At 43.1% G+C, this 18441-nt stretch overlaps 1 protein-coding gene across 3 annotated transcripts in view; it reads left to right on the top strand.

Annotated features, from left to right (window-relative positions):
- The window catches only part of fras1 (Fraser extracellular matrix complex subunit 1), a 564498-nt gene that overhangs the window by 2353 nt on the left and 543704 nt on the right, over positions 1-18441 (top strand). For all 3 annotated transcript variants that reach the window (XM_072253146.1, XM_072253145.1, XM_072253147.1), the window contains exon 2: positions 11252-11283. In XM_072253146.1, the coding sequence (XP_072109247.1) occupies positions 11252-11283 (32 nt within the window). The remainder of the gene's footprint in view (positions 1-11251; positions 11284-18441) is intronic.

Below are 18441 nucleotides of genomic sequence, written 5' to 3'. Positions count from 1 at the left end.
GTACCTCCCTCCTTATGGTAGCAAGGACAAGAGAGTATGTCCGGGGTGATGAGGGTCCTTAATGATGGATGCCACCTTCTTGCAGCACTATTCCTTGAAGATGTTGTGGCCAGTGCCCATGATGGGGATGATTAAGTTTACAACTCTCTGCACTTTATTTTGATTCCGTGCAGTGGCACCTCCGTACCAGACAGTGATGCAACCAGTCAGAATGCTCTCCATGGTGCATCTGTAGAAATTTGCAAGCACCTTTTGTGACATACCGAATCTCCTCAAACTCCTAATGGAATATAACCACTGTCGTGCCTTCTGTGTAATTGCATCACTATGTTGGGCCCAGAATAGATCTTCAGAGATATTGACACCTGGGAACCTGGAATTGCTCCCTCTTTCCACATCTAATCCCTTAAATGAGGACTGGTGCGTGTTCTGTCGTCTTACCCTTTCTGAAGTCCACAATCAGTTATTTGGTCTTACTGTTATTGAGTGCAAAGTTATTGCTGTAACACTACTTAACTAGCTGATAAATCTCACTCCTGTATGCCCACTCATCACCAGACATGTTTTCTGCAGAGGAGAGGTTGATATGGACTTTACAAAAAAAAAGATTGATTTTTGCTTGACTCTTGCATCATGATTACAATAAATGAGGCAAATCTTCTCTCTATTTTAGATAGAAAAGAGTGGAATTTGTTACTGCCATTAATATGTTAATGATACAATAAGGATTAGCTACTGGAAATGAGCTTCAGAATCAGGTTTATTATCACTGAATGTCTGCCATGAAATTTGTGTTGTGGCAGCTGTGCAATGACATAAAAATTACTGTAAATTGCCAAATAAATAAATAGTGCAAAAGGACGGAATAACAAAGTAGCATTCATGGATCATTCAGAAATCTGATGGCAGCAATGAAGAAGCTGTTCCTGAATTGTTGAGTGCAAGGCTTGGTTGTAATGCGATGATAGTTACAAGAAGAGGGCATTACTCGATAGTGAGGGTCCTCCTTCAGGCATAGCCTCTTGAAGATGTTCTCAATGTTGAGGAGGGTTGTGCCTATCATAGAGTTGGCTGAGTCTACAATCCTCTGCAGCCTCTTCAGATCCTGTGGATTGGAGGCTCGACACCAGGCTGTGATGCAAACAGTCAGAATACTGTACATCTAAAGAAGTTTGCAAGAATCTCTGGTGACATACCAAATCTCCTCAGACTCCTCATGAAGTAGGACTTTTAGTTGAGTACCAGGATTCATACTAATTAAAATGCTCAACACTGAACTTGCCTTGCATTGTGTAACATTATTTAATTATGAAGTTGCTGGAATGAATACACAGTGAAAATTGCTTGGTGATTCAAGCCATCTGATGCTAACAATTGGGAACTCGCAGCCACTTTATTAGGTACACCTGTAGACCTGCTTGTTAATGCAAATATCTAATCAGCCAATCATGGCAACAACTCAATACATTGAGCATGCAGATATGGTCAAGTGATTCGGTTACTGTTCAGACCAAACATCAGAATGCAGAAGAAATGTGATCTAAGTGATTTTGACCATGGAATGATGGTTGGTGTCAGATGGGGTAGTCTGAGTATCTCAGAAACAGCTGATCTCCTGGGGATTTCATGTGCCTAGAGTTTACACAGAATGGTTCAAACCCCCCCCCACCCCACCTGAACAAAAAAATCCAGTGAATGGCAGTTCTGTGGGCCTCCTGTACCTAATAAAGTGGCCACTGAATGTAGATTAACAGGTGGAGTTGTGATTTTAAATTTTAGATATATCCACATCCACTTTTGAATGTTGGTACCAGAGCCCACCACTAAGTTGATAATGTGGCTATGTTCACTTGTGAGTGTGGATAAATGTGAAGACATAGTTTTCCTAGAGAAATCTGTCTAACATATCCACACATATTTTCCCATTTAAGAGTTTTTTTTTGAAGGGATTTGGGGGAAAAAAGTTACTCTCAAGTTTAAAAATTTGTTGAAGTATTATGCTTTAGAGGTGCACAGAAAATGCTAATATGCAAACAAAGCAAATTTGTCATTTTTAAGTTGATTGTATAGATGTATACAGTTACAAACACCTTTAACAAATTATATTGGAAAGTCTTTGATCTTACCTAATCAAATGAAAGTGGACATTAAAGTAGTCTGGAACTCAGATCAGTCAGCAGGATTTTAGGAAATGTAATACTGTATGGTAGTAAAGTTGTTAAAGAGAAAGTTGCAGGAGTTTTTACCTGGTAGTACCATCAGAATTGATAGAAAATTAGTGAGAAGTCATCTTGCATATTGTGTTAGATTTGATGTGGGCAAGGTGTCATCTTCTTAATTTTGAATTCAAAATTGTGTGTTCTATTTGAATTAAGTGTACTTGATATTAACTATATTTTGCTGAGCTAAATATAGGTTGTGTAATCAAAGTATCTATCATTTTATATTTTCCAGGATTGATTCCTGCTTTTTTGACATATTTTTGCTTAGCATCTGACTGCTGCAGACATTTTAGTTTGTATGTTCAAGGTTCATGGGCTCTGTAGACTAAACTGGCAGTTAATTGCCCATCCTTACTTGAACTTGTGAAAGTGTTGATGAGTTGCATTCTAGAAGTGTTGCAGTGCTTGAAGTGTGTTGTAACCAAAATCATGTTTGGGAGAGAGTCCAGGATCTTGACTCAGTGATGGTGAAGAAACATGATTTTCCAAGTCAGAACTGAGTGTGGCTTGGAGGGCAACTTTGAGCAGCTGGTGTTCCCATGCTTTGGCTGCCTTTGTAGATGATAGAGACCATTGGTTTAGAAGGTGTGTAAGGAGCCCTGGTGATTTGCTGCAGTGCAATAGTGCAGATTATTGCTGCTGTGTGTATGAGTGAATGTTTGTGGATGGATTGCTATGTCCTATATGGTATCAAGCCTCATGAGTGTTGTTGAAACTGCACTTCTCTAAGAAAGTGAAGAGTATTCCTCAAATGCCTGACAAGCGTTGTTTTGCAGAGTCAGGACCGGACATCCTAACTGTCCAGAGCTGATGTTGAGAGGTCAGAGATCAGTTCCCTCCAAATTGTACCACTGTGCGGACACCTCTGTCTTTCTGGTGGGACAGAACACACGCAGGGATGGAGATGGTGGTGTTTGGGACTTTGACAATAAGGAATAATTCAGTGAGTTTGACTATGTAAAGTTGATCAGTCTGTGAGACAGCTCTCCTGGATTTGACAGAAGCTTTCAGATGCTGGCAAGGATGACTTCACAGAGTCAATGAGGCAATTTCTACTGCTGGTCAGTTCTGGGTGACCCAGTGGATTTTATTTCTTTGCCGCTTCCTAGTGGTTCATTACAACGGAATAGGTTGCTAGGCCATTTCAGAGGTAATTCAGGGGCAGGTAAGAGTTGTTCACATTGCTGTGGGGTCTGGAATCACATTATGCTGAAACAGGTAAAGTAGGCAGTTTTCACTGCCATACCCCCTCAGGTCAGGGCAGTACAAGATAGAGAGCCCATGTTGCAGGCTTCCCCCTCTTCCCCCATCCGATGAATCCGTGGAACAGCAGAGACCAGTACAGTTTGGCACCAGTGGCATAGCAGGAGTTGCCAGTCAGCATTGAACTCGACATAGGACTGCCTTAGGGACTCTAATTCTGGATTTTTCCTCTGGGTTTACTCCTGAGGCTTTCCACATGAGTGGGTATAGCTGCAAGGCAGTGGAGGTTTGAGATCAGAGTTTTCCTTCTACATGAGCTGCCAACCATGGTTGATCTGTCCAAAGCACCTGGTCCTGAGGCACTAGTAAACCCCCCTTTCACTTTTAGTCAATAGAAGCAGTTGAGCTGGGCTGTGTAGCTAAGCCACATGTGAAGACCTGGAACTGCACTTGGTTGTTGGAGGCTATTTGAGACACACACCATTGAGAGCATCTAATAGGTAGTGGGAGCTTATCCCCACTACCACCCCCGGCTATAACAGCCTTACGGAATCTTAGGGAAGACTCAGTGATAATATGACCTTGTCATCACTTCTCCCACCCCACCCACCGAATCTTAGTATATGTGTTAGTGGGTTAACATGTGAATGAGAAAGTTCCAATGACACTCCTGTATGGAAGAACAAGAGCGTTGCCTGACTGGAGTTAATGTTTCTTAATGTTTCTTTTATTTTGTTTTTATTTTTTTATTGAGATACAGTGTGGAATAGACCCTTCAAGCTATGCCGCCCTGCAAACCCCCCCCCCCCCAACTTAACCATAATCTAATGATGGGACAATTTACAATGACCTATTAATCTACCATTCGATATGTCTTGAATTGAATTGACCTTATTACTTACATCCTTCATATACATGAGGAGTGAAACTCTTTACTTTACATCTCCCTCTAAATGTGCAATGTATAGTAATTTATAATAAGTAGTATGTACAACAGGATAGTCAATATAACATAGAAATACTCATGTGTCAGCATGAGTTAATCAGTCTGATGGCCTAGTGGTAGAAGCTGTCCTGGAGCCTGTTGGTCCTGGCTTTTATGCTGTGGTACCGTTTCTTGGATGGTAGCAGCTGGAGCAGCTTGTGGTTGGGGTGACTCAGGTCCCCATTGATCCTTCGGGCCCTTTTTACACACCTGTCTTTATAAATGACCGGAATAGCGGGAAGTTCGCATCTACAGATGAGCTGGGCTGTCTGCACCACTCTCTGCAGAGTCTTGCGGTTGAGGGAAGTACAGCTCCCATACCGGGCAGTGATGCAGCCAGTCAGGATGCTCTCAATTGTGCCAGTGTAGAAAGTTTTTAGGATTTGGGGGTCCACACCAAACTTCTTCAACTGTCTGAGGTGAAAGAGGCACTGTTGTGCTTTTTTCACCACATAGTCAGTATGTACAAACCACGTGAGATCCTTGGTGATGTTTACTGTGCAGGGTGATGACTTCTTCTCTGTTAGATGCCTCTTTATTATTTGAGATTAGGCCAATCAGTGTAGTGTCATCAGTAAACTTAAATAGCAGATTGGAGCTGTGGGTGGCGAGACAGTTATGGGTATACAGAGAGTAAAGGAGGGGGCTTCGGACACAGTCCTGAGGGGTACCTGTGTTGAGTGTTAGAGGCGCAGAGGTGAGGGAGCACAATCTTACCACCTGCTAGCCATCTGACAGGAAGTCCAGAATCCAGCTACATAAGGCAGGGTGAAGGCTGAGCTTTTTGTCAAGCCTGGAGGGAATTATGGTGTTAAATGCTGAACTATAGTTCAAGAACAGTATTCTCACATAAGCATCCCTCTTCTCCAGATGTGTAAGGACACTGGTTAGAGCTGTGGCTATTGCGTCATCTATCAATCGGTTGTGTCAGTAGGCGAATTGTAGAGGATCGAATGTAGGTGGTAGCAAGCTGTAGATGTAGTCCTTGACCAGCCTCTCAGAGCATTTGCTTATTATTGAGGTGAGTGTGACAGGACACCAGTCATTCAGACATGTTACCTTAGTCTTTTTAGGTACCGGAACAATGGTGCATGTTGTGAAGCAGGAGGGCACTCAACATTAGGAGAGGGAGACGTTAAAAATGTCTGTAAACACACCTGCCAGTTGTGCTGTGCACAACCTGAGGACTGCCCTGGGATGCTGTCCAATCCCGCAGCCATGCAACTGTCCACTTGTTGGAAACACCTGTGTACTTCAGCCTTGGGGACGACCAAGCTGCAGGTCGCATCAGTTGTAGGTCTCCTCAAGGGCTCAGTGTGGGCAACACTGAATCAAGCATAAAAAAAGATTTAGCTCATCTGGGAAAGAGGTAGTGATGTTGGAAACTCCTCTGCATTTAGCTTTGAAGTCTGTGAAGGTGTGCAGACCTTGCCATAAGCTGCATGTGTTGTTGGTGGAAAGTTGTGTCTGGATCTTTGGACTGTGGGGGGAAACTGGAGCACCCAGAGGAAACCCATGTAGTCATGCAGAGAATGTACAAACTCATTACGGACAGCGATGGGAATTGAACCCGGATCGCTGGTACTGTAAAGCATTGTGCTAACTACTACGCTATTATGCCACCTGAAGGTGATGTTACATTGAGACCATATTATGGTAATGTTAAAAAAAAATTCATGATGCAGTGAAGTTAATCCTGATGTCCTGATTAATAGTTAGTATTTAAACAGCATTACTAAAATAATCTACTTAATCATCTTTGTTTAGCTACATGTGTGAAAAATATTGTTTTGTTATATCTCTCGTAATAGGAGTGTCCATGCACTTTCTTAGCTATAAAGTTCTTTGACAGCAAAGGTGTATGAAAGATGCTATACAAATGTAAGACTTTCTTTTTATTCAGAAGCTTTTCAATTTTTTTTGAGTTAAAGTTAAACAATGAATCCCAAAATCTTGAGGTACCAGTTGCTATATTGAAACATAGTACATGGGAACTAGTGTGACTTTTAAGTTTTTAGAGTCTGTTCCATTGCTTAAAGTGCTCCTAACCATCACCACCGTCACTCTTATCTTTGCACTAAGCCTCTTGACACTTTCAACTAGAGAATTTCAACTAATCCACTATCTGTAAACTTCTGGGGGATTAAATTCCGGATTTCCAAAACGGTCTGTGTGTTTGCTGGCTGCAGGAGAAAGAATTGAATGAAAATGCTTCCTTTGCTAATTCATGTATAGTCAAACTGTATTTTTTTTCGATTGATACCCTTCTGCATCAGTTAAGTAGATGAATTTCCCAACTATTTTACGCAGTTGAACTAGATCAAGATGTAACTACATTAATTCAAAGCAGTACAAATTCAGGTAATCTAACCTTTCCTCTAAACGGCAACATTCTGGTATTTTTTCATTAAAGGAAATTAATCCCTTCAACGTCAATATTTTGAGTGCTCAAAAATGAATGCATGTCGATTCGGAGCTGATATGTACACATAAATCATTATTTTGACACATTTGAATTAAAGTCCCTTCATTGCAAAAGCCAACATTTTTCATTAGCCTTTCTCAGTGACTTTTAATAAAACATAATATGTGGTTATATGTGCTCACACAAAACAAAGTTCATTGTCTTATGTTAACACAACAGCTGAAAATTTGTTTTATATTTTTACAAGCTTTTGAAAATGAGAAAAGGGATGCTCAGTGGGAGAAAGATTGTCTTCCTTCAGATCATGGTACTAAATTTTTAAAATCACATTCATTTTGATGATGTCTCCAGTTGATAGTTAAAAAGGTCAATTCTCTTGGCTTTCACTTGTGTGCTGAAGATCACATGAGAGAGGGAGCAAAAGAAATAAACAATGGAATCATTGCAGCCAATCAGAATTATATAATTAGATGTAATATTTCTTTAAACGATGAAGCTGAATTGTGGAAATGGAAGTGTAATGGCCTGGTTCATATTTTTACTGTTATGCTGTGTGTATTTCACTTTGGCAGTTCTGTAAGAGCAGTCTGTTCTGTTTCCATGCTTGTTTGGGTTATTGTTGAAGGTAGATGAGGAGAAATGTGTGCCATCCAATTAGGATGGTCAAATTAAGGGAAGGTTTTCTCTGGTGAGGTTGGACTTGGGGTTTTTGTTCAAGAGGAGACGAAGAGAGAAGATGCTGGGGAGAACTGGTCGTAGTGTACAATCTGGTGGGAGACCGTTTGTTCGAGATGGATTGCGAGTGATGTTTGGAAGATGGGGTGTGCTTTCACGTTGACCGAGGGCCCAGCGTGTGAGTGACAGAGAAGTTCAAGATCAGCTCCAACTTGGGTACATTTGACTGTTTAATTAGAATGGGCCCTTTTCTTTTTGTTATTCTTTACTAACCCTTTAGTTAAGATTCGTAAATATAATTCCTTTAATCGTAAGCAGTGTACCGTCTGTTATTTCATGGCACCAATTTGTAACAGGGTAGCAAATTATGCATCATCCACACAAAGTGGGGTTTGGGGTAGGCTCACACCTCAATCTCACGAGTTCGGTGGGACTGGAGGTTGTCTTCCCTAGTCTTATGCAGCCGAGGAAACCAGAGAATTTCAGAAGTTACTCTTTGGACTTAACAGAAAATTTGGATAGGAAGCTACCTATGGTCTATCATCATTGGTCAGGGTAAAGTAGGTGGGAGCTTTGGGGAGGGAAGCCAAGATTAAGGGCTTGTGTCTGACGTCTAGAATGAAAGTATGTGATTGTGCTCTGAGTGAATGGTTAGTAAGAAAAGAGATGATAGGAACATTTTGCTTGATTTGTCATATCATTCACTTTCTAGCTTCTGCTGCTTCTGTAACTTGTTGCTTGATATATTTTCCTGGATTACTTGTGTAATGTTGCTCTTGCCTCAGTTCCATTATCTTTAGAGAAAAGTGGAGCTGAAGTCCATCCACGATTGCATTTAGCCAATGTGCCCGGTGATTTACTTCTGTCTTGCACAGTTGATCCACAATAATGGAGTTTACTGAAAAATAGTATTTTAACCAGGATATTTGAATTCCTATACAGGTCCTCTCCAGCTTACAGGCACCCAAATTATGTACAGCCTGTACGTATGATTAAGCGTGAGGTAGATCAGTAGTATGGATTTGCCATTCAGCAGCTATGTGGGAATTTGGTTTGTAGCAGCATTTCCAACACATGAACTGTTTCGTTTATGAACGACGGAACCCTGCCATTATCTGGGGAGGACCAGTATATATACAACTTTATTTTCCAATATACCTTCATTTTCTTTTGCAGCTTACTTATGATAAAGAGACCTAAACAACAAACATAAAAAGATAAATTGTTATTATTTTTCTGTCTTTATTATACATTGGATACAACAGGGTTCCAAATATTTAAACACTTAAGTAACTTAATATAGAATCTGAGTAGCATTTCTTCAAGAGCTTTTTTTGATTAATCTTTAATGACAATGCACAGTAATTTTCATACCAATACACCCTGCAATTATTGTTAGAATTTGTTTAAGGATAAAACTCTAAAAAGGATACACAGGTATCCTCTCAGAGTTCAGACAGAATGATAAATCCTACAATTTTTTTCTTGAATCGTACTGCTTCCACATTACAGTGAAATATAGCACATTATTTTTGATGCTGGTAAAAAGTTCTAGGATGTCTTCACTTGTATCTTATGTGACGAGATTTGACACAGGATTGCTGGATCAAAGTGTTGTGGTGGGATTGGCAGAATGTGACTGATAATGAGGAGGAATATGTGCTGGGAAATCAGGGAACTAATTTTCTGACTGTTGTTTCTTCCAGGTGTCACTCCGTGCTGAAACATCAACTCTCAGCCACTGTATTAAAATTTAATATTAAATTATGTAGAGTAGTAAATTGTGTCTTCAAAGTAACTATGACTTGAGGCTTCCATGAAGCAATGGAAGATCACAGTTGTATTTGAGATCAAATTGAATGTCCATAATATATGATCAGTGAATTTCTGCACACTACAGTCTGTCATTGTTTGCTTCAATGTGTTTTCTGCATCTCAAGGAGAGGATAGCATAATTTCCCCTTGCAGTTGTCTTTCCAGAGCATTGCAGGAAGAACAGGCCATTTGCCCTAGGGGTAGGTATTGTTAGGACAATGTGGCTAGACTTGGGTGCCGAATGGAATAGTTATCTGGTTGCCTTTCATCCTTTGATAGCTTTCCCCTTTTCTGTCTGCCATTCCCAGCATTGCTCTGATTACAGAGCAACACCCCGATCTCCTTACCTGTAACCTGCTGATCCCATAATCACTTGAATCCCAGGTTTTAATCTCCCAGTCTGGTGCCCACTTCCCCCCATTCTCAAAGCTCATAGGAGGTCTTGAACTCCCATTGTCTCTGTCCCCATACTCCTTGCTGGGTTTGCACAGAGGGATTGCTAATTGTCCGTGCTAGGCTCCCTCCTACTTGCAGGCCGGTATCCTTGTATTCGTTTTCAAGAGCAAGGCTCAATGTGCTTTATTAGCTAAATAGGACCAATTAGACAAACAACTACAGCAATATGTACTGGTAGTGAGTGGTGGGAAAAGCAGTTGCCAGTACTATTAGATGACGCTGCAAATGTGGCATCAAATAAAGTTTGATGTTTCAAGAGTAGTACATCTGTGACAAGCAATCAACTAAATTTGTACAGTATGTACAGAGGGATAAGTGTTGGAACTGATGTTGGAAATGTTTGTTGCATCTTGAATTTGTTGCAGGACCTGGAGGATGTCAGCTTCCAGTATTTTTTACTTACAGGTGAAATTCCAGGGAGCTTTATTATCTTAATAATATATAAAGTAGGAAAAGGTACAGCCTTTGTCAGTAAGCCAATCATTTTGAACAGACCAGCTTTCTGATGTAATATTTTAACAAAAGTTTTGATGTTTAACCTGGATTTTGTAAAGCCAAAGGCCGTCACATGAAGTGTTATTTTATTTTGTATTCATGAATTATTAGTTGCTAAAAATCAAAAATAAAGCTAGTTGAGTAGCCTTGGCAGAGTAACAAAGAACTTTTTGTATGCCTTAATATTTATGCCTGTTGTCAAAACACTCACCTTTGTGGTAAGAGGTTGAGAGTGAAAATCTCACTCGAGGAGATTGAGCACAAGGGCTAGATTCTTGCAACTGTGTAGTATTTAGAGAAAATTGCACTGTTGGAGCTGACATTATTTGGATAAAATTACAGTCCTGTTAAATTGTGCACTGCTCCAACACATATGAGAAACTCCATGACGTTGATTGAAAAATAAGCAGGGGGTCCTTTTGCACAGCAATTGTTCCTGAATGGATCAACTGGTCATTATTTTATCTGTCTTTATAACTACTCTTTTGAATGAACGCCCAAGACTTGTCAGTCCTTAGTCTTTTTTGCTACTTTGTCTGATAGCATTCCTTTGAAATGTCATGATGCATATTACCTAATTAAAACAGCCATCTAAATGTAGGGTATTGATGTGAGGGTATTACAGCTAAACTTGTTTCAATGGCTATCCATAGCCTATGTATTACTGAGAATGACAAGTAACTGGGAATAGGATCCCAACTCTCCCTTTCATGTGTTACTAAGACCGATTGTGGTCTTCTCTGATTACCTCTGGCTGTGATAATTCAACTAGCTGCAGAGCAGAAATTAAGCCTATGGTCTAGTCTCATAGAATGTATTCATCCTCTGAAAAAGGGAGCCATTGACCAGTATATTAAAAAATGCAACGTGAAAGAAGGCAATAAACTGTGGTATAATTGTACATGAGGCAGAATTAGAACTTATCTAATTTATCCATGGTTCTTAATGAACTGACTTTGTGTTTTCTTTCTCCAGGTGTGTGCATTCATCAGGGGTCACTTTTTGCGGTAGGTTAAAATTTCATTAATTTCATAAGAGTTGTATTTCTTTTCATTATGTATGTCACAGTTCAATGGAAGAATGTTAAGAAGTATGAAGGTTTGATGTAGCACCTTTGAAAATATTGCTGGTATCAATCTGTACACTTATTGACCACTTTATCAGGTACAGGATGTACCTATTAAAGTGGCCACTCAGTGTTGATTTCAAATACAAAACTCCACAAGGTCATATAACAGATGATCATTTTTTTAAAAAAGTGCTGCAATTAATGTAAGCATGACGAATATTACATTATGGTTAGCTATGCGAAATGCAACTCTCATGTTAAATATGAGATGTACTTGGGCAGGGAATGACACTGCATTTCAATATCCCATAACATTGAACACGCGGAGTGAAATAAAGGACCAATTATTGCTGTAAACATGTTTTCTAATTAAACTGTATTGGGTAATCATTTGGAGAAGAGAGGTTTTAATTTAATTTAAATTGTAGTTATAATCCAGCCACCTTCCTTTCAAATGTTGAAGACCTTTTCATTTTTAATTAAGCATCTAGAAGTTTGTGTCAATCTCTAATAAATTTGCTAAAAGGAAATGGCTTGTATTTAGCAGCCTTTAGGACTGAGGTTGTCAAACATTATTAGGAATGCTCCACTATTGCAATTCTTGAAGAAGTTAAATCAGCTGAATCACAAGGTTAATGTTTAATTTCTTTGTTGAGAGGCAACACTTAAGCAGCTACCAACGTCCTGTTATGCTTGTGTTATAAACCAGACTCACAGCAAAGTAAATGCTGAGTTGCACATACCCACAATGCTGTTAGTCATGGAAACCCTGTCACAGATTGAAGAATTTTCCACTATTAAAAATGTCATGGTTTTTGGCATTATGATGTCTTGTACTACTAATGATTTTGCCTTTAGTATGGGTACAACAAGCACTTCTACGTGAAATCATCTCAGTCTTAAACTTTATTTTGGAACATTTCAACTCATTGCGCATGTTCCCTGATTTTTCTTTTTATTAATGGAGTTGTTTTGGATGTGGGGTGAGGATGGAAATTATTGTATATCTGACTATTGAAAAAGAAGACACTGATCATAGCTGGAAAATGGGGAGAATGCTTAGAAGTTGAAAAGAGATTTAAGATCTCTTAAGATACAAGAGATCTTAAGTGGAAGTGACGTAATATTAATTAATAAAAGGAAGCAAAAGTAGTTGAAGGTTAATTTTTGTGATGACATACATAGATGATCAAACCACATTTGGTGTATGGTGTATATATAACTTTGGTTACTAAATCTATGACTCTGGAATTGGTCCAAAGAGATTTAAAAGGATGTAATCAGAAATGTGTGCTTATTTAGGAAAGCATAAAACAGATGGTACCTCTTTACGCCTACACTGGCAAATGTTCTATCAGAGGTCTTTCCAATTCTGAAAGTTTTGGATAACACAGATAAAGGAAATGAAATAATGTTTGTGGGCAAGTGCCAACTATCAATTTCACTATCCTTGCATTTACATTTTAGTCCTCTCGAAATGAATGCTAACATTGCATTTACCTTCCTTACTACTTCAAACTGAAAGATGACCTTCAGGGAATCCTGCACGAGGACTACCAAGTCACTTTACACCTCTGATTTCTGAATTTTCTCTGCAGTTAGAAAATGGCCTACACTTTTACTCCTTCTACCAAAGTGCATGAGCATACACTTCCTGCCACGTCTTTGCCTACTCTCCTAATCTGTCCAAGCCCTCCTTCGGACTTCCTGCTTCCTCAGTATTACTTGCTCCCTTTGTACCTATCTTTGTATTGAAAACATACTTGGCCTCAAAGCCATCAGTTCCTCTCATACAGATCATTACATATATGAGGGCTGATTGATAAGTTCGTGGTCTAAGGTAGAAGGAGTCAATTTTAGAAAACCTAGCACATTTATTTTTCAACATCGTCCCCTCCTACATTTACACACTTAGTCCAGCGGTTGTAGAGCATATGGATCTTGGACCTCCAAAAAGTGTTCCCAGCAGGGGTGATTGATAAGTTCGTGGCCTAAGGTAGAAGGAGATGAGTTATTAACTTCAAACTTTCTGCATTATCACTCAGAACTGAACTGCACGAGCATGTAACGAGAGCGTCTTGGACCTCCAGGTGGTCTACAGCAGGGGTGATTGATAAGTTCACGCCTAAGGTAGAAGGAGATGAGATATACAGCTCTCGTTACATGCAGGAGTGGTTCAACTCTTTGAGTGAAAATGCAGAAAGTTTGAAGTTTCTCCTCATCTCTGTCTACTTTAGGCCACGAACTTGTCAATCACCTCTGCTGTGGACCACTTTCTGGAGGTCCAAGACGCCGACTTCTACAAAGAAGGGATCCGTATGCTCCATGACCGCTGCACTATGTGTGTAAATGTAGGAAAAATAAATGTGCTAGGTTTTCTAAAATTGACTCCTTCTACCTCAGGCCACAAACTTATCAATCACCCCTTGTAGAGTGAAAGGTGCCGGACACACAAAAACATTGATAACCATTAGTCATTGGCAGCCAACCGGAAAGGCTCCCTTTATTCCCACTCCCTTTTGCTAGTCAGCCAATCTTCTGTTTCTGCTTGTATCTTTCCTGTAATACCCTGGGCTGTTATCTTGTTCAATAGGCTCTTATGTGGTGCCTTGTCAAAGGTGTTATGTTTTGTAACTTCAAAATATTAAATGAATTCAAGGAAACACTGATGTCCAAGAAATGTGGGTGTAATTTCATGTTTTACATTAAGTGAGGTGTGCATGTATCATGGTAGCGTGATGTATGTAATTGACGTATTTAAGCGAAAAAGAAATAATTCAATATTATTGAAATATTAAATACATAACAAAAGGCTTCTGAAAATCCAAGTAAACAATATCCACTGATTCTCACAAACACGAGGAGATCTGCAGATGATGGAATTTCAAGCAATACACATAAATGTTGCTGATGAACGCAGCAGGCCAGGCAGCATCTCTAGGAAGGGGTACAGTCGACATTTTGGGCCGAGACCCTTCGTCAGGACTGTATCTCTTCCTAGAGATGCTGCCTGGCCTGCTGCGTTCACCAGTAACTTTTGTGTGTCCACTGATTCTCCTTTGTATATCCTGCCTGCTATTTCCTCAAAGAATTCCAACAAATCCTTTAGATTTCCCCTAAAGGAAACCATGCTGACTTTGGCCTACTTTATAACGTACCTCCAAGTACCCTGACAACATCCTCAAGACTCTAACATCTTGCCAACCATTTGATGACTTCCTCCTGCATTTTGTTGTTTTTTAACCATTTAAGTCAGATCTAGAGAGAACGAAATTAATTGGTGACTGTTTTGAGGATTAAATAATTGTGCAGGAGAATTCTGAACTTGGCAGTTTTCGTGGTATATTTTGGAGGAAAGAAGATAGCTGTGCTCATTAACAATGCCAGAAAGGTCCCATGACCTATTTTAACATAATTAAAAATAGTACACGTTTGTACATGAGTTGTGGACTGGTGCAAAGTGCAAGTTCAAATAAGTAAAAGTTGTTAAAAAGCCCCTGTTTTCGGGTAGAAGCAGGATCTCTCATCAGTGCTGGTGCTAATCCTCTGCACAGAAGTAATTTCAATTTAATGTTTTCTGCATGCATTAGCTTTCAAATACTAACTGCTTGTGACTGATGTTCAAATTTGAAACATGGATGTTTTGGTTCTTTTCCAAGTAATGGTTCAAGACTTTGAGAGATCAGGGTATTGACTACATGAGACCTTTTATTATTTTTCACTTGTACTTTTCAATGATATTTTTCTGTTTTTAAATAGTTTTTACAGTAATGTATTGCATAACTTACTTGCTTCATGGGAAAAGCTAATAGCTTTTTGCTTACAAGGCCTTTCATTTTGAAAACAGACAATACCTAACACTGCTTTTTCATTAGCCCACTGAAGTTCTTGGCCTAGAAAGGGGTTACTTGCTGCCTGGAAAAGGGTTACCATCAAGGACATCTTCACGAAGGTGCCATCCATCATTAAGGACCCTGACCTTCTAGGACATGCCCTCTTCTCATTTCTACTGTAACGCTCAGCTATATGGGCTCGTATATATCTAAGGGAAATCCCGCCGGGCACCGGCCTGGACGTTTCCTGCTGGGTCGGTTGCTGTACCACTGCCACCCAAATCAATCCCAAATGTCAATCATCAGCCAGCACACACAGTGCGTTCTACCAAGTACACTTTATAGATATTACTAAGTCTATGACATTAATATCAGTTCAATACAGAAAATGAAGTAATGGGGAAAAAAAAAGGCACCAGGCTTATCAAAGTCCGAGTTCTTCGTGCACTAGTTGGAGCTCAATCGATTCCGGACGACCACCCGAATCCTGTCGACGCACGGCTCGGGACCACCCGGAGTGATCCACTGGAGCCTTTCCGCACGTCCATCGTCCTCCCCGTCTCTCCTCCAACTCCCAGTCTCTCCTCCGTCCTCCCCGTCTCTCCTCTGACTCCCCCCGCCCAAAAATTCCGTCCACCGTCCTTCCCATCTCTCCTCCGACTCCCCGTCAAAAACCCCATCCACCGTCCTCCCCATCTCTCCTCCGACTCCCCCCAACCCAAAAACCCCGTCCACCGTCCTCCCCGTCTCTCCTCCAACTCCCCGTCAAAACCCCCGTCCACCGTCCTCCCCGTCTCTCCTCCGACTCCCCCAACCCAAAAACCCCGTCCACCGTCCTCCCCGTCTCTCCTCCGACTCCCCGTCAAAACCCCCGTCCACCGTCCTCCCCGTCTCTCCTCCGACTCCCCCCAACCCAAAAACCCCGTCCACCGTCCTCCCCGTCTCTCCTCCGACTCCCCGTCAAAACCACCGTCCTCCCCGTCTCTCCTCCGACTCTCCGTCTCTTCTCCGTCCTCCCCGTCTCTCCTCCGACCCCCCCCAAAAACCCCTCCACCGTCCTCCCCGTCTCTCCTCTGACTCCCTGTCAAAACCCCCGCACTACTGTCGTCCTCCGTCTCTCCTCTGACTCCCCGCCAAAAACCCCGTCCACTGTCCTCCCCATCTCTCCTCCGACTCCCCGTCTCTCCTCTGACTCCCCCCCGCCCAAAAACCCCGTCCACCGTCCTCCCCGTCTCTCCATCGACTCCCCGCCCAAAAACCCGTCCACCATCCTCCCTGTCTCTCCTCCGACTCCCCGCCCAAAAACCCGTCCACCATCCTTCCCGTCTCTCCTCCGACTCCCCCCCAGCCAAAAACCCCGTCCACCGTCCTCCCCGTCTCTCCTCCGACTCCCCCCCGCCCAAAAAACCCCGTCCACCGTCCTCCCCGTCTCTCCTCCGACTCCCCGTCAAAACCCCATCCATCGTCCTCCCCGTCTCTCCTCCGACTCCCCGCCAAAAACCCCCGCACATCCGCCGTCCTCCCCGTCTCTCCTCCGACTCCCCGTCAAAACCCCGGCACGTCCATCGTCCTCCCCAGCTCTCCTCTGACTCCCCGCCAAAAACCCCTGCACATCCGCCGTCCTCCCCGTCTCTCCTCCGACTCCCCGTCAAAACCTCCGTCCACCGTCCTCCCCGTCTCTCCTCCGACTCCCCGTCAAAACCCCGGCACGTCCGCCGTCCTCCCCGTCTCTCCTCCGACTCCCCGTCAAAACCTCCGTCCACCATCCTCCCCATCTCTCCTCCGACTCCCCGTCAAAACCCCGGCACGTCCGCCGTCCTCCCCAACTCTCCTCCGACTTCCCGCCAAAAACCCCTGCCCGTCCGCGGTCCTCCCCGTCTCTCCTCCAACTCCCCGCTAAAAACCCTCGCACGTCCGCCGTCCTCCTCGTCTCTCCTCCGACTCCCCGCCAACAGCCCCCGCACGTCCGCCGTCCTCCCCGTCTCTCCTCTGACTCTCCCCCCCAAAAACCCCCACACGTCCGCCGTCCTCCCCGTCTCTCCTCTGACTCCCCGCCAAAAACCCCCGCACGTCTGTCGTCCTCCTCGTCTCTCCTCCGACTCCCCGCCAAAAGCCCCCGCACGTCCACTGTCCTCCCCATCTCTCCTCCGATTCCCCGCATGTCCGCTGTCCTTCCCGTCTCTCCTCCGACTCCCCGCCAAAAACCCCCGTCCACCATCCTCCTCATCTCCCCTCGATTCCTCGTCTCTCCACCGTCCTCCCCGTCTCTCCTCTGACTCCCCGTCACAAACCCCCGCACGTCCACCGTCCTAGTCTCTCCTCCGACTCCCCGCCAAAACCCCGTCCCCAGTCATATGAGACAGCATTATCACCCCAAGAAATGATAACATGACCACCCATTGGCTAACAGCACCCTGCTGTCTGTATTAACCCATGCAAATGTCCAGCTGGAGACTTTCTCAGCATCTAACATAACATAGAAGCCATTTTAATCCACATACGCAGCAATTTAAAAGATTAACATTACAAAGAAGCCATTTTAAATTTAACATACAAAAAAAAAGACCCCGTACACTCCCCCCCGACAAATAAAAGTCATGCCCTCATGACGTTAACAGGATTCACCAGTGCTCCTTGCAAAACACAAATCCCAACCCAGGTGCATAAAGCAGTGACTTAACTTTCCAGGGCTGTAGAGATCACACTCTGTTCTCCTGGCGCTGTATAAATCAACCTCTCCGGGGCGCGGGGGTGCCTACTCCTCTGAGACCTCTGTACTTCCTTCGCTGACTCTTCCGGTTCAGCCACCCCAGGTGACACCCCGGGCCTACCTGTCGGACCCTCACCCTCACGGGGACCCCTCGGCACCTGTGAGCCCCCTGCCTCAGGTTCTGGCTCCACCCTCTCCTCCCCAATTCCAGCTGTATTACAGGCGGCTCTGCAACACCCTCCCTCCTCTCCCCTAACTCAGTGAGGGAAGGGCCAGGAGCCTCTTCTGGCACCGGGGAATCAGCGAACGGAAACAGGTACCACAAGTCTGAATCATCGTCTTCCGATGACGTATCCCTTTTCGGGGTGGGGACCGGCCCCGTCTCCTTCGCAGTGGGCTCTTCCCTCGCCCTGCGCCCTCGCAGAGTCCTCGTACTAGCTGTAAACTCCCATTCGGACTCTGGGTCTACCTTCACCTCTTGACCCAGAGGCAACAGGTGGTTCCGATGGAGTACCTTGGCAGGCCCCTTCCCATCCTCGGGTCTTACCCGGTA

This window comes from Mobula birostris, chromosome 3, assembly GCF_030028105.1.
Source record: "Mobula birostris isolate sMobBir1 chromosome 3, sMobBir1.hap1, whole genome shotgun sequence".
In the NCBI taxonomy this organism is placed as follows: domain Eukaryota; kingdom Metazoa; phylum Chordata; class Chondrichthyes; order Myliobatiformes; family Myliobatidae; genus Mobula; species Mobula birostris.
The sequence above is the reverse complement of the archived record's forward strand: the minus strand, read 5'-3'. Positions and strand labels throughout refer to the sequence as shown.